This window comes from Podarcis pityusensis (assembly GCF_964106645.2).
Source record: "Podarcis pityusensis genome assembly, chromosome: 14".
NCBI lineage: Eukaryota > Metazoa > Chordata > Lepidosauria > Squamata > Lacertidae > Podarcis > Podarcis pityusensis.
Window position 1 is genome coordinate 38,399,952 of NC_138039.1, and position 15,480 is coordinate 38,415,431.

The window sequence follows — 15,480 nt, forward strand, 5'->3', positions numbered from 1 at the left end:
TTTAAGACTGGTTTTAAAAGACATTGTTATTTTTACTGAAATACCCCAGCCCTTAGCCAAAGAGCTCAAGGTGCGATTTGTCCTTCATCCTTACAAATAGGTAGGTTAGGCTAAGGAACAGCAACTTGTCCAAAGAATTCTGAGAACTGTAGTTTGTTAAGGGTGCTGAAAGTTGTTAGGAGACCCTTCTTCCCCCGTGCAAAGTTACAATTCCCAGAGTGGTTTAACAACCAAGCCCTCTTCCCAGGGAACTCTGGAAATTGTAGCACCAGGCTGCATCCGTTGGCTCACTGCCCACTAGCACAAGGACGAGTTAGCTTTAATATTCCGCCACAGGGGAATCCAACACAGCACAGCAAGATCTAGCAGGATATCGTAGTGCAGATTGAGCAATCTATTGCGCAACAAAGTCACCAGCAGCGTGCTTATGCATTGTTTTGCACAACGTTTCATTGGTGAAACATCTTTTCAGGGATGCAAGCATACAGTTAAGTAGTTTTAACTTAGCGCTCCATTGGATACAACCTCATTCAATGTCCGCTTATTGTTTTTCGTTTTGTTGAAAATTTTAAATTGCTTTAATTGACTGTTTTATCATGTTTGTTAGACACTTTGGGCTCCAGTAGGAGGAAACTTGGGATACAAGCATCATGAATGAATGGATGAATGAATGAATGGATGGATGAATGGATGAATGATAGATAGACAGACAGATATTGCATTTATATTCTACCCTTTATCTAAGGATCTCAAGGTGGTATCCCCACAACAACCCTGTGAGGTAGGTTAAGCTGAGAGGCAGGAATTGGTCAATGGCCAGCCAGTGAGTTTTATGGCCAAGTGGGGATTTGAACTCTGGCCTTCCAAGCCCTAGTATGACACTCTCACCACTACACCACACTGTCTCTCCATTCACAGCCTAATTCCAGAGCTGAGCCACACAACCAGCAGTCATGCAGTCTACATCTTACTGGTGAGATGACACAGTCCAACAAGAGCTTGCCCACATGATCCTGCTGGTTGTGCAGAATGGTTCTGAGATAGAGATGAACCTAAACTTTTGCCATAAGCAGCTCAAGAAATTGAATTAAGATAATGTTTCCCCAAAGCTTCCTTCTTTTAACAAAACATGTTTCGAACCACCCTCATTTCTGTTTCTCCATATGACTTGCCTTCTTTCAATAGCAGGAGCTAACCATGTTTCTTTAGCGTTATTCTCCACCAAGCAATGTGCAGGCTGGACACACTGCCACACAAATATCCACAATTAATTAAATTCAGAGAGATATGCAGCTCGAAAATATTTTATTAAATGCCGCGCCAAGGACATTCCTTCAAGTCCGTGGAGCTTTATTTAAAGTGGTGTTTTGTACCTCAGGATCTTGGCATGTTAACTGGCAATGAAGTCCAAGAAAAGAAGTTTCATATTATGTATGAACCAATCATTACGCTAGCTCCTATTTTGTTTGGTGCCTTGTTTTTAATGCGGAGTTACGGCATGTAGCCAAGCAGCCACAGAAGGCAATTAAATGCAAGGAGATGCCTGCATTGGGGCCCCACACCTGATCCAAGGAAACTGTCTTCAACCTGTCTCTTAATTCAGGTCTCCAGGCAGCGAGTACCAAAGCAGCTGCACAAGGCCTCTGAACCATGATTGGTTCAAAGAAAACCCTCCCCACTCCCCATATACTGTAAGGGGCTCTGAGAGGCCATATAGTTAAACCCTCTGCTTAAATTCTGTGGGTTGAAGCCAACGTAGCGCTAAGTTAAAGTCACTTAGCAGCCTGCTTGTTTTGCTGGCAAGATGTTTTGTGCCGGAGGAATATTGTTGCACAAGAGCAGGTTGCTGGCGACTTCGTTGCACAATATTACTGTGCAGTCTGTTGTGCAACGAGTTTCTGCTGGCACAGCTAGTGCATTAGGTTCCTCTGTTGCACAACATTAAAATTCACCTGTCCGCTGGTGGAAGAGCCCTTGCATTTGCGGACAGAGAATGTTGGACAGAGCCCTGTAACTTTATTCCTGCCCACCCCCCATTGCAATTTTCACCAATCAAACAGGTCAGCCCATGCCAAAGCAAACTACGCCACAAGCAGAGAGCAGATTGCTGTAAAATGCTTCATGTTTTTGTGTGTATGCATAATTTTTTTTTAAAGAACACATCTAAAATGTAGTGTGCATGCATTGTGCAGGTATACTCTTAATAATAATACAAGAGTCCTATTGCACCACAGCAGGGGTGACAATCTATTTCCAACAGTGGTCAGGGAGGATGCTGCTGAGAAGCCTATAAGCAGGGCGTGTAGGCGAGAGCCCTTTTTATTCCCAGTAACTGAAATTATTCTGAATAAGGAGGTTCTATTGAGCCATCATCAAGGGACACGGGTGGCGCTGTGGGTTAAACCACAGAGCCTAGGAATTGTCGATCAGAAGGTCGGCGGTTCGAATCCCTGCCACGGGGTGAGCTCCCGTTGCTTGGTCCCTGCTCCTGCCAAACTAGCAGTTTGAAAGCATGCCAAAAAGTGCAAGTAGATAAATAGGTACCACTGCGGCGGGAAGGTAAACGGCATTTCCGTGCACTGCTCTGGTTCGCCAGAAGCGGCTTAGTCATGCTGGCCACGTGACCCAGAAGCTGTACGCTGGCTCCCTCGACCAACAAAGCGAGATGAGCGCTGCAACCCCAGAGTCAGCCACGACTGGACTTAATGGTCAGGGGTCCCCTTTACCTTTATTGAGCCATCATAGCTAGCAGCTGCTATGACTTTCTCTACGCTTTCTTTCTTCAAGCAGGTGGCCGCCACCACATCCTGCAGCGCTGAGTTCCATCATTGAACGATGGCATTGTGTGAAAAAGCACTTCCTTTCACCTGGATTGGCTACAGCTCCCTGCTGAGTTCATACTTGGTGCCAAAGTACTTTTGAAACTACGGGAGCTCTCAAAAGGAGATGATGATATGGCATGGAGGAGATGGGGGAGTAAAAAACAAAAACCCCTCCTGATTTGTCCTGGATCCCGGAGCTTGTGTACAATACAGTTTTTGCCAAGTTCTCTCTAATATTAAGTCATTGACATTAAAGCCCTCTCACCTCCTTTTAAAGCACGAAAGGAATACATGGATTTAGTTTGGGGAATTATACATATACATATGCAAGGTAATGACACTTAAGGATTTTTTTCGTAAGCAGACACAGTGGCTGCAATTCTAAATGTGCTTATGCTGGCAGAGCCCCACTGACCTCAGCAGGGCTCTGCGGCTGCCAGAGCAAGCACATTCAAGACTGTAGCCGGGATCTGTTTGCACAAAAGACCAGTCAGATGCCTAATTTGTTATTATTTTACATGTACACTTACCACCCTTGCAGGCGCTTTCAAAACCAACCGTACAAAGCAAAGTGCAGACACCCTTTTCAAGATTTCTGGCAACAAGGGGAAGAAAGAAAGAAAGAAAGAAAGAAAGAAAGAAAGAAAGAAAGAAAGAAAGGCATCTTCTGTCTCCTATGCACACTGGAACACTGCTAAGGCTGCAATCCTATGCACACTTAATTGGGAATGCAGGACTCAGGTCTGAGCAAATATATATAAGATTGGGCTACTCAGTAGAACAGCAGCCATGTTCTGCTGAGCCAGGCTTGGAAATTAACTTTAGGGGCTTGTAAAAGTCCCCAAATTCTGCTCATGCACAGATCTGAGCTGGAGAACAATTACTAGCTAGCCCATCTCCAAAAATCTTTCTGAGTCCCCACCGCCTGCCATCCAAAACAGGAGCGTTACTAAGCCCTTGAAAGACATGACACAAATTTGTACAAAATTTGCATGTGCTAATTTATGTGCATAAATGCAAATTCAGGCTGTCTTTCAGAGGGCAAAGTAAAAAAAAAAAAGTTAACTCTGATATCAAATTGACCGAAGTCTGCTGCTACTGCATGACTGCAGCCAGATATCCTCAAATGCTAACTCACTGCAAACGGAAGATCAAATATAGAAACGATATTTATGTGTGCAGACAATTTGGACTCCACCTAGGTATAGATGTGTTGCTGTCTGTGGACCTGTAAGTCAACAAAAGCCTTCTAGGAAATAATTTATGAAATAAAAAAAAAATGTTTAAAATAACTTTTGTTAAAAAACTAGAGGCTTTTTCATTAGGTATAATAGGGGAAAAGATCCTGAAAGGAAAAAAGGTCCTATTTATGTATGCGACAACAGCAGCAAGAATGTTATATATGCCCAGGGTTGGAAGGAAGAAACAACCCCATTGAAAGAAGAATGGATATTGAAGCTGATGGACTATGCAGAAATGGCAAAACTGATTGGGAAGATTAGACATCAAGAAGACAAATTTTTTGTAGAAATGATTGGATTAATTTTATAGAATATATGAAGGAGTATTGCAAACATTTAAAAACATTACATGGATTGGATTGGCACCTGTAATATAATTTGATAAAAGGTATTGAAAAAGGAGATTTTATAGATCAGATAAAAGTATTTGGTCACAGAAAAGAGAAGAAATAAATATTGGAAACTGCGGAAAGGGGGGGGGGACTGGGAGGTGGAAGAACCTCTATAAAGATAGTGAAATTGTTATGGACGAATGCAATTAATATTGTATGCAAAAAATTTTTAAAATAAAATATATAGATATGGTTCTGTTTGTAAAGCATAGCCTACATACAGTATGGTAACAATAATAAATCAGGGCTCTTTTCTCCCAAGGACCTGGAAAAATGTGTCACTTACTGTTGCAGGCACTCATGAGACATGGCCTTGACAGTGGGGGCACTGGGAGGTCGCCACACATAGATCTGTTTAATGCAACATGCTGGCCTTTGGCTGTGAGTTTCTGGCAGGTAGCCTTCCTCCTTTGCGTCCCGACACCACAGCTTACAGAGCACTGCAAAAGAAATGAAGCAATTGTCCTGTCCCACATGTGCCAACCTGACATAAGGCCGTGCACACTCAACATTTTATTCTAGAATCAATGGAGACCGAGTTCTTTTCTTCGGCCTAGTCCACACCCAATCCAGACCTACTACATATTTATTGCACCTGGAAAGCGTGTTCTCCTTCATGGAGAGCACGTGTTGCGGTGGGGGCCGCCAGGACACTCCAAAGTTGGGGGCGGGCTAATTGTTCGTTGGCCATTGATGCGATTGGGGCTTCCCTTGTTTTGGGAAGAAGTTAATGTTGCCATTTGTTGATTGACAGCCAGAAATGCTAAAACTCCTTGCACGAGGCTAGGGCTTCCTCTTTTCGACCGTGCATTGGATTGCCCATCCCCCCCCCCCCCCCAGAATTAGGGTTGTTCGCTTTAACCTTGCTATGCCTGTCATGCTGTCGTCTGCTCTTGGGGCAGGGGCCTGGTAGGAATTTTGTCCATCTGGCTGATTGGCTGGGGCCATTTAGTTTTTGCCTACTGCGTAGCAAATCGTCATAACTTGTAAGGTTGCGGTTAGGCATTGGTTTATGGTTTGGTTGGTTGAGGGGAAGTGGTTGAGTGCCTGCCCTTGGTAGGTTGAGTGCCTGTCCCTCTAATGCTGCTGCTGTAAGGGATTCCGTTAAAGGAATTGGGGGCTAACTATTGCTTGTCCACTCTGTCAAGGGGGCTCGGGCCATAGCAATGAGCTCCTGGTTGCATTTGGGGTGAGGGCAGGTTCCCTGCTCCGCGTAACCCCAAGTATATTCCCCTATTCTGACTTTCGCATTGTGCGGAATGTCAGTCTGTCCCCCATGGTGGGGGCAGATAGTCGCAACCAATGCCTAAGCAACCACTCACAAATTTGTATTTCAATAAAGTTGTGGCCAAAATTATGCCAAAAATCTTAAACAAAAAATTCTGTGTGATGTGTGAGTTATTGGGGTGGCCCTGGGGACCTCGACACGCAAAGCACAAGAAACGGTTGACAAACGGTTTTCATTCTGAAAAGTAAAGCGCACTGCGGATTGATTCTGCCTTACTCCACAGTGTGTTCATTCAAAAATAGGAGGCAGGCAGTCCCAGCAATGAAGGGCATGTGTATGTGTGTCTGCACCATTACATTGTGAGGGGGCATATACCAAGATTGCAAGAGGAGGGTTTTCAAACGCGTAATCTAATCGAGAGGGTTTCAAACACATTCTCAAGGAACCAAGGATTGCTCAAGGATGAGCAATCAATCCAGATTGAAAGTAAAATGTTGAGAACGAGCATTAATGATTCCGTATTAAGAAAAACCATACTTAAGTATTTTAGACAAAGAGATCCCAAAAAATTCAAGAGTTATTCTTGTATGCAACTGCAGCGGCTCAAATACTCGTGGCCAAGGGATGGAAAGATCAGGAGGCTCCAAAAATAACAGATTGGCAAATTAAATTACAGGAATTTGTGGAGATGGCTCAACTGACCAGCAAACTCAGAGGAAACTCAAAGCAAAAATTTGCGGAAAAATTGGATGGTTATAGAAGATATGTTCAAAAATACAATAATAGTTTTGACTCCGTGCTAGCATTTGAGTGACAAAGGAAGTAAAAGGAGGTGGATAACAATTAAGGATTTATTATGTTTTCTGAATGTATTGGAAAATTTATATAGAAAGGTTTATTGTTTTGTGTACATTCAATTGTAAGATAAAACATATGCGAAGGGACTTGACAGGAAGTCAAAACTGAAGAAAAGATTTTGTGAGATAAAAGGGGAAAAATATTCATTTTCACTATTATTATTATTTTCATGTGTGTGCAGGTGGGTGTTTTGTATGAAATGTTTGGGAGGAAATAAGACAGTAAATAACAAATAACAAACAAAATATTGATGTATGTAATTTTGATTTCTCAATTATATTTTGTGGTAGTATGGTTGTAATGTTTTTTGTAACATAAAAATCATTCAATAAAAATTATTTTAGAAAAAGAGAGAAAAACCACACTTCTGTGCTACAAACGGGTAACTTGTGTGCACTTGCAGCCTACAGGAGGGCTGTTCATGTTAACTGAGACAGGGGGGCATCAAAAGGCATCTAGTAGAGATCCAACCTTGAATGGAGAGGGCTGTGGAAGAAAGGCAGATATAGGCACACTCTTATTTAAAGATACTCACCTTAGACCATTCTCCCACAATCAGCTGTGGAGGGCAGTCTGTTTTTGCACAGGGTTTCTGAGTGGACAATCTGGATTTGTGGCACCTCTCGTCAGCGAGTTTCAGAAAGCTCCCATCCATCAACAACTGCTGGCAAGTCACTTTGCGATTCTGGGTTCCTCCTCCACACGTGTGGGAACACTAAGCAGAAGGAGACGAACAGAAATTAGGCCTGTGCACAGAACCTTCCTCTTCATTTTAAGAACTTCTTACTGATTGTCTTTTCCTTACAGGTAACGACGACAACAAATGCAACAGCAGCAAAGGAGATTGGGATATGGATAACTCCAATAATACATTACAAAATACAATTTGTCAAACAAAGTGTCTTTCAGGTGTTCCAAAGAAACTGTGTAAGTCAGCATTAAGACCTTGAATTGGGCTTGATAGTGTATAGACACCCAGAACAGTTTCTGGCAATGGGAAAACTGCTTTTGGTGCCTTTGCAGAAAAGTGGGATATAAATTAAATGGATGAATGGATGTTTTTGTGATGGCCTGGGACTCGGGCTCAGACTTGGAATCAGAGGAGTCTCAGTCTGCACCGGATCCTTTGCCTCAGGCATCATCTGAACCAAGTCTGGGGCTTGATCCTGAAGAGTCCCAGTCTGCACAGGTTCCCCTGCAACAAACACCAGCTGGGCCGAGTCAGGGGCCTGAGCCTGCCCTGGCTCCAGATGTGGGGATTACTTCGTTGCCTTCAGCTGGGCCATCACTTACAGCTGCTCCACTACCGGTTTGGTCAGGAGAGCTGCAGAGACTAAGGTCTGAGAGAAGGAGAGGCCTGAGTACTTGCAGGAGGAGTGCTAGCCTTTGGGTGAAACGGGGAGGTGAGCCACTGGGGGATCAGGACTGGCTGCTACCCCAACAAAGATAAAAGGCTGTCGGACCCTGCCCCAGGTTGCAGGAGCAACATTGCTGTTTGCTAGATCCTGCACCTGTCCTTGCCTGGTTTCCTGCCTCGTGTCCTACCTCAGCCCTGTTGGACTGACTCCCAGGGGAACCTTCGGATTCTGGACCGGTCCTGGACCGCGCTTCATGGGTTACCCCTGAGCCCAGCAGTTTTATAACTCTGTTTTGATTTGCCATTCAGCATTTCAGCAATTACATACTGCCTGACCTTCAGTGTCTGGACTGCCTTCAAGGGTAGCCCCACAAACAGCGCTTTACAGTGATCTAAACTGTTGACTGCTGTGGACACTTGGGCCTTTGAAGAAGTTGGATCCAAGTCCTGCAAGCTACAGGCCTGTTCTTTCAGAGTACAAAGATGAAGGCATTTTTCTTTTTTTAAGCACTCAAGTTATGTGATCCTGTTTCTTGGCCCGAATCAGTACAGCCCAGCAACAGGTTGACCGTTTCATCCGTTGTTTATGCGAAACTGGCCTAATGACTGTGGCTTTCACCCAGGAAGGCCTCTGAAATCCACATAATTCATTTCATCTAGAAAGATCATGTGCTGAAAAAGCGAGGAATGAATACACTTCTGTTCCAGAAACAGTGCACTGTCAGCAGCCCGTGAATTAAAAATTGAGCATGAGCTCCGCTGAGAGGTTACTCTAAGTCAGGGAAAGCGGAACATGTCTCCCTCCGGATGTATTTGGACAACTCCCACCATCCCTGGCCATTGGCCATACTGGCTGAGGCCGATGAGAGCTGGAGCTCAGCAACATCTGGAGGACCCTGAGCTCTCCATCCCTGCCTCAAGCCTCTGTTTATTTAGCAACCCCATCATACCTGTTGCCATTCTTCAACGTGCCAAACTGGGGGGCAGTCAATCTGGTTGCAGGCTTGCAAAGAGTGGGGCTTTTTGTCTTTGCAGTTTTCGGGCCCAACAACTGATCCTCCAGGTTGTTGGCAACGCACCTCTCTTGTCTGGATGCCAACACCACAAGTGGCAGAGCACTGCCTCCAGGGACGCACCTGCCACCTGTTCCGAGAGATTATCCAAAGGGCAGACTGAGTAAGCAATGCTAGGAATGGTGAGGCAGAAGCGGTTGCTTTGATACTGGATTCCACTGAAGTTTCATAAATGGTTGCTCTCTCTCTCTCTGACCCTCCATTACACACAACACTTTTATTCAATGACTTAACACTTTATGTTCTCTTTTACCCCACTATCAGAAAAGGCTTCGGCTGAGAAAGATCACTGTAAGACAGTCCACACCCGCAGGCTCACCATGTAGAAGACACAACACACAAGGAAAAAGGGATGGGGAGGGAAGAGGAAAGCATGCAAGCTCAGACACTGCTTCTTAAAGCTACTGCCCTTTTAACAGCCGTCTGGGCTAGAAACAGGTCAGATAGCCCTGATAGCATGGCGGGCACTAGGTGACCAGTATGTGTATGTGTGCTGGTCTTTCGGCAGAAGCACTGGCATAGCCTTGCTTCCCTTCTCTCTTCCGCAGCCTGGGACTAGGTGAGAGAGGGCCAAAGACAGCTGAGTTGGTCTTAACTAATAACATGACAAACCTAGACAGCATCTTAAAAAGCAGAGACATCACCTTGCCAACAAAGGTCCATATAGTAAAAGCTATGGTTTTCCCAGTAGTGATGTATGGAAGTGAGAGCTGGACCATAAAGAAGGCTGATCGCCAAAGAATTGATGCTTTTGAATTATGGTGCTGGAGGAGACTCTTGAGAGTCCCATGGACTGCAAGAAGATCAAACATGTCCATTCTTAAGGAAATCAGCCCTGAGTGCTCACTGGAAGGACAGATTGTGAAGCTGAGGCTCCAATACTTTGGCCACCTCATGAGAAGAGAAGACTCCCTGGAAAAGACCCTGATGTTGGGAAAGATGGAGGGCACAAGGAGAAGGGGACGACAGAGGACGAGATGGTTGGACAGTGTTCTCGAAGCTACCAGCATGAGTTTGACCAAACTGCAGGAGGCAGTGAAAGACAGGAGTGCCTGGGGTGCTCTGGTCCAGGGGGTCACGAAGAGTCGGACACGACTAAACGACTAAACAAACAAACAAAATAACATTTCAGCATGATCCTTTCTGTGGCCAGTGCTTGCATAGAAGCTCCACTGGGGGTCTTCCATCCAAATGGTTGATCTACATGGTGTGCTTTAACCACACCTCCCCTTGAAGTATTCAGCCCTGACATGGAGGGGGGGTGGGGGTGTCTCCTGAGCTACCTTTTGCAGGCAGCAAGAGCATTGGAGATGGGGAACAGTTATCCTCCTGTACAGCCGTGGTGTGTTGGGCACACTGCAGCCAGGAGATGAGGACACTTGCATCCCCAGGAGCCAATCAGCAGCAGCGCTTGGCCTCCTGGGGGCCAGAACCAGGGAGTGGACCAGGCTGAGGACTCCACTTGGTCGAGTCTGTTCACAGGGCATAAGGGGAGGGGCCTGCCTGATCTCTGTCTCAAGAAGCCGTCTTTGCCATTTTCACTGTAGAGGGAGAGAGCCTGTTGACATTTTCTTCAGAAAGCAAGCCCATGGTCCCATCACAACGGGGGCTCATTTTGCTAACCCAGACAGATCTATCTGAAAGCAGGCATTAAGACAGGTTTCCATTACAATATTGCCAACATACGAACGGATCACTTATGGACACAGACTTTCTTCAGGTAAACGTAATGATATTTGGAGCAACTTTATACAGAATATGAGGCTATTGATAAAGAAATTAGTACAGTACAGCTCCCGAACGCCTTGCAACTTGAACGCTTTGGCTCCCGGACGCCACAAACCTGGAAGTGAGTGTTCTGGTTTGTGAACGTTCTTTGGAAGCCGAACATCCGACGCGGCTTCTGATTGGCTGCAGGAAGTTCCTGCAGCCAATTGGAAGCCGCACCTTGGTTGTCAAATGTTTTCGGAAGTCGAACGGACTTCCAGAATGGATTCCGTTCGACAACCAAAGTACGACTGTATTAGGATCATAAGACTACACACATTTGTATATGTATGGAAATGTAACGTAGCATTTTTCTTTTAATTCATGTTTTTTCCTTTTCTTTCTTTTCACCACTTTTTAATAAATGAATTTCTTCTAATAAAGTATCAGTAATAAAAAATACAGGTTTCCACAATGCAGAGTCTTACCTTGGGGGGCAAAGCCTCGTATTGCAAACACGGCTCATTGCTGGGGGTCTTGCTGAGCTGTCACACAGGCTGTCATTGACAGTTTGCTTTGTCTGCTCATGTAGGCACACTGCAATGGCTTCCTGAGTCCCTAGATTGTTATATATATAAAAATGAGATATATTACACATGAGCAACGTATCTTGAACAGTAAGAAAAAGTTACAGATATAAAGCACATTCTCTCCAGCCACAATCTAAATCAGAGGTAGCTAAACTCCAGTTCAAGGACTTAGCCAAGATCTTTAAAGCTAAATCTAAAGTTGTGTGATTTATTCAGTGGTTGTTATCTAGTCTTTTATATATTGCATGTGTTTGGATTATCAATGTATTTGGATGATTTTATGATTTTACTGTTTTAACTTACGCCAATAAAGGCTAGTTACAAGTTAGTTAGTCTGCAGCAGTTTAATCTATGTAAGATGTTTTAGCAACTTCAGAAACATCTATCTGCATTGTATATTTAATCTGCAACTGCAAGTACACTAAGTAGAAAGTTATTTGTTCTTTAAACAGAGAGTGTCCTGCATAGTTTTTATAGGAGGTAAAAAAAGAGAACTAATTAAAGGGTCAAACGAATCAGAGCTGTCTTCTGCAAATGCTACAAACGGGATCTAGAGACCAGTGTCCAGGCTACTGTGGGGGCCCCGTCCACCTTAGATCCCTGGCATCTCCAGATATGGATGGAAACAAGTGCCCAACTTTTTAAAATATAATATTTATTAAGTTTCCCAATTTAATAATCCAATACAAACCACATTAAAACATTCCAAATTATAATTTAAAAAAGCCAAATATAAATGCCGAATTTTATATCTTTGAGTGACTTCCCATGCTCTGAATTTCACAAAGTGCTGATCATCTAATATCACATTGCATTTCTTAATTAATCAATAAGCCATTCCAATGCTAATCAGATAATATTCATTTACTTTCACAACCACTGGTCTGTTCAACTTTCGCCTTCTTAGTTCTGTATGAAATGTTTTCTCTTAAGGTTTTCCACAGTCCAGCAATTCCATTTTCAGTTTCTGCTCACAGGAGCCATAATTTGCCACATCCCAAACAAAGAGACGCCATTAGCCCCAGGCAGACACCCGGAATTCCCCTCTGTAATCTCGCTCCATCTCTCAACATGCTGGTACCTCTGCCAATATACAATAACTCCAATCCAGAATTCTTGAATCCTTCCGCTGAGGGCATCCAGTCAATATTATATTATAATTAAACCACAACTGCCCACCTTTAATCTGAAACCCTGGAGCACTGAGGCAACGCCAAGCTAGACAAATCAATAAGGCCACATCCTAAAACAAGAGTCCCTCGTTTTTGGCTTTCTCTGCGATTAGAGCACAGCCCTGTCACCAGAATATCTGACATGGCCTTGAGCAGCGAGTCTCTTGACCTGAACGTTTCGAACAGTATCTGGAGTTGTGAACCTCATCTTATTATATACAAAGCCCTGCCAGAGAACCAAGGGCACAGTTCGTTCCACAGGCTGTAAAGTTGCATTGGAAATCTCATCTATGTACAGCCCAATAAAACAAGAAGTCATTACCACTGTCATATGGAATGAAATGCGCTGAAGTTCATTTTGGTACTGAGGTTTCACTGGTACTATGAGGAATGGTGGGGAGTAGGGGGTTTCTAATGTGATACGCAAGACCGAAAATGGTCATAGTTCAGGGAACCTGTTTCCTTCCTTCTCAATGCATGTTCCCCTAGAGGCTTCAGAGGGGCTACAAATCTGATTTCAAGACAGCTTAATATTTCTCTTTTTTAAAAAGATTTGCAAGGTTCCAAGCACCTTTGTACTTTCACTGCATTTCCTAATAAAAATCCAGAGCCTTGTTATTTGTGTAGGTAGGATATATTAAAACCCCGTTTTATTCCTTTTTTAAAAAAACAACCGAAAACCTGTACAACAGCTAGACAATTACTGCCATAAATACCTCTTCTCCTAATTCATCATGAAGGCTTTTCTCAACACTCTGTTGGTTACTAAAAAGGCCTGTTTTTATTTTTAGCTGACTCCGTGGAAAAACTCAGGACTGGAATATGTCCATCCCCCACCCTGGGCAGGTTAGTAGTGTGTGTTTTATGACTTTCCGTAATTGGTTAGAGCATGGGCGAGGGTTTTTGTTCCTAGATATGAGTGACAAGTGATTTTTATAATGGGATCTCAACCACTTCCATCTGTCCCCAATCATTCAAAATTGTATTATGTCAGAACTGGACATTACCCATGGCATACGAAGGGAACAACCCAAGCCGCAATTTGGGAAAGAGATTTTGGCAGGGATGCCTTGTCCTTCATTAACAAATCAACCACACTTGATGTTGTGCCATCAATACTGAAGCAATGCTTCTCGAAAACAGCAAAACGCACTTACCACGATCATCGGAGCAAGCCGATTATATATTTCAAAGAGCTGTCGCTCAGGGGCACTGTGCATGTTTTGCATCTATAGGGGTCAATCCCCAGGTATCTCCACTTAATGGAACCTCAGGTAGTGAGGCTGAGTAAAGATTGCTGAGTCCCTAGAGAGCCTCTAGAAGGTCAGTGCTGGATTAGATAAACTGCTGGCCTGACTCCTTTTTGGCCTGTGCATTTCACTCCATTACACATTTTCCCAGAGGATCGAGGGTTGCTTTTCTGCTTGTTTTTAGTATTCTTCAAGTGTGTTTCAACACACACATGGCACACACATACATACACAGAAAACCAATTTTGGAGAACGTAATCCCTGACCAAACACTAAATGAGGATAAATGAAATCAAGGTCTAGGTGAGCTTAATATGTATTTTTAACGTATGCATGCAAGGATTTAAAACTCTATCAAAATATGATCTATGGTCGATAGCCAGTAGGATATGCCATAACAGCTGGGTAATCTTGTATGGCTTTACAACGTTCACCTAGAAACCTAGCATATTATCTCACATAAACAAAAATGCTATTGTTGAAACACACTGATTGCAAAAGCTGCACTCCAAGTGGCCTGCCAAACTATTTTTGATTCCAGAGAGTTTTCTTTGGTGGCATCTATTTAGAGAGCTTCCCTTTGTGCATGGCCATAGATCGGGCTTCCTCAACCTCGGCCCTCCAGATGTTTTTGGCCTACAACTCCCATGATCCCTAGTTAGCAGGACCAGGGGTCAGGGATGATGGGAACTGTAGTCTCAAAACATCTGGAGGGCCAAGGCTGAGGAAGCCTGCCATAGATCCTCTTAAAAATATGAACATTATTAACATAATACTCCAGTTTCCCAATTAATAAAAAATTGGGCTTACCATCCAGCATATAATGTCACCCTCACTTCCATTATTTACACTTGTCACACAATGACTGTAAGGCCCAAAACCAAGCCTTGTATCACATACGCTATATTTCATTTCCAGCTGGTCCTTGCACAACCACAATAATTACTGGTAAATGTCAACATTAACCAGAATCATAGAATTGTAGAGTTGAAAGGGACACCGAGGATCAACTCCTTGCAGTGCAAGGAATATACAGCTGTTCCATACAGGGATAAAACCTGCAACCTTGGCGTTATCAGCTCCACGCTCCAACCGAACAATAACATATACACAAAATTCAAATTGGTAATTGAATTCTTTCAAGCGCACCTGTCTTTTCCTTTCGCCTACTTAACTGCCTGTTAATTTAAATTCCTGGTTATTTAAAACATTCATGAAATGAGGCTGGAAGTCATAGTTGCTTATGGGCTTTGCACCTGTGGATTGTTTTCTTACTTTTTGTTTTGGAAACAGCACATCTTCAGGTGAATATTATTGTATTGTTACTTCTGAAATTCACTTGGGGGGTTGCCTTATATAGAGTCAGTTCATTGGCTCACCCTGCCTATGAGTCAGTGGCTCTTCAGGGTCTCAGAAAGGAACCCTTCCCACCTTTACATAGGGATGTCAGAAATATTATTAGTATTATTATTTACACAGTGACTTAAGAACATCCAATAATGATTATTGTTTTAAGGCAGGACAAAAAAGAAGCCACATTGCCACTCTTTGAATTAAGGGCAAAGAAAGCCCAAGGAGAAAATAACAGTCTTTGCCTGATGCACCAAAAGAGTTGCTCCTAGATAATAATCCTGATATAACACACAAGGTGGCCAAATTTTGTGCAGTAGCTATTACAATATGACGTACAATGACTAGCACCCAGGGTTAGTACAACATATTGATCGATGGACACTCCTACGTAAGAAAAGTTTCCTTTCTGACAGATAAATGACACCCAGAGGGACGCA

At 43.5% G+C, this 15,480-nt stretch overlaps 1 protein-coding gene across 2 annotated transcripts in view; it reads right to left on the bottom strand.

Annotated features, from left to right (window-relative positions):
• Positions 1–15,480, bottom strand: part of ADAMTSL3 (ADAMTS like 3) — a 275,775-nt gene that overhangs the window by 54,463 nt on the left and 205,832 nt on the right. For both annotated transcript variants that reach the window (XM_080980240.1, XM_080980241.1), the window contains 4 exons: positions 11,167–11,296; positions 8,849–9,041; positions 7,077–7,256; positions 4,742–4,895 (listed from right to left, as the gene is read on the bottom strand). In XM_080980240.1, coding sequence (XP_080836366.1) covers positions 4,742–4,895; positions 7,077–7,256; positions 8,849–9,041; positions 11,167–11,296 — 657 coding nt within the window. The remainder of the gene's footprint in view (positions 1–4,741; positions 4,896–7,076; positions 7,257–8,848; positions 9,042–11,166; positions 11,297–15,480) is intronic.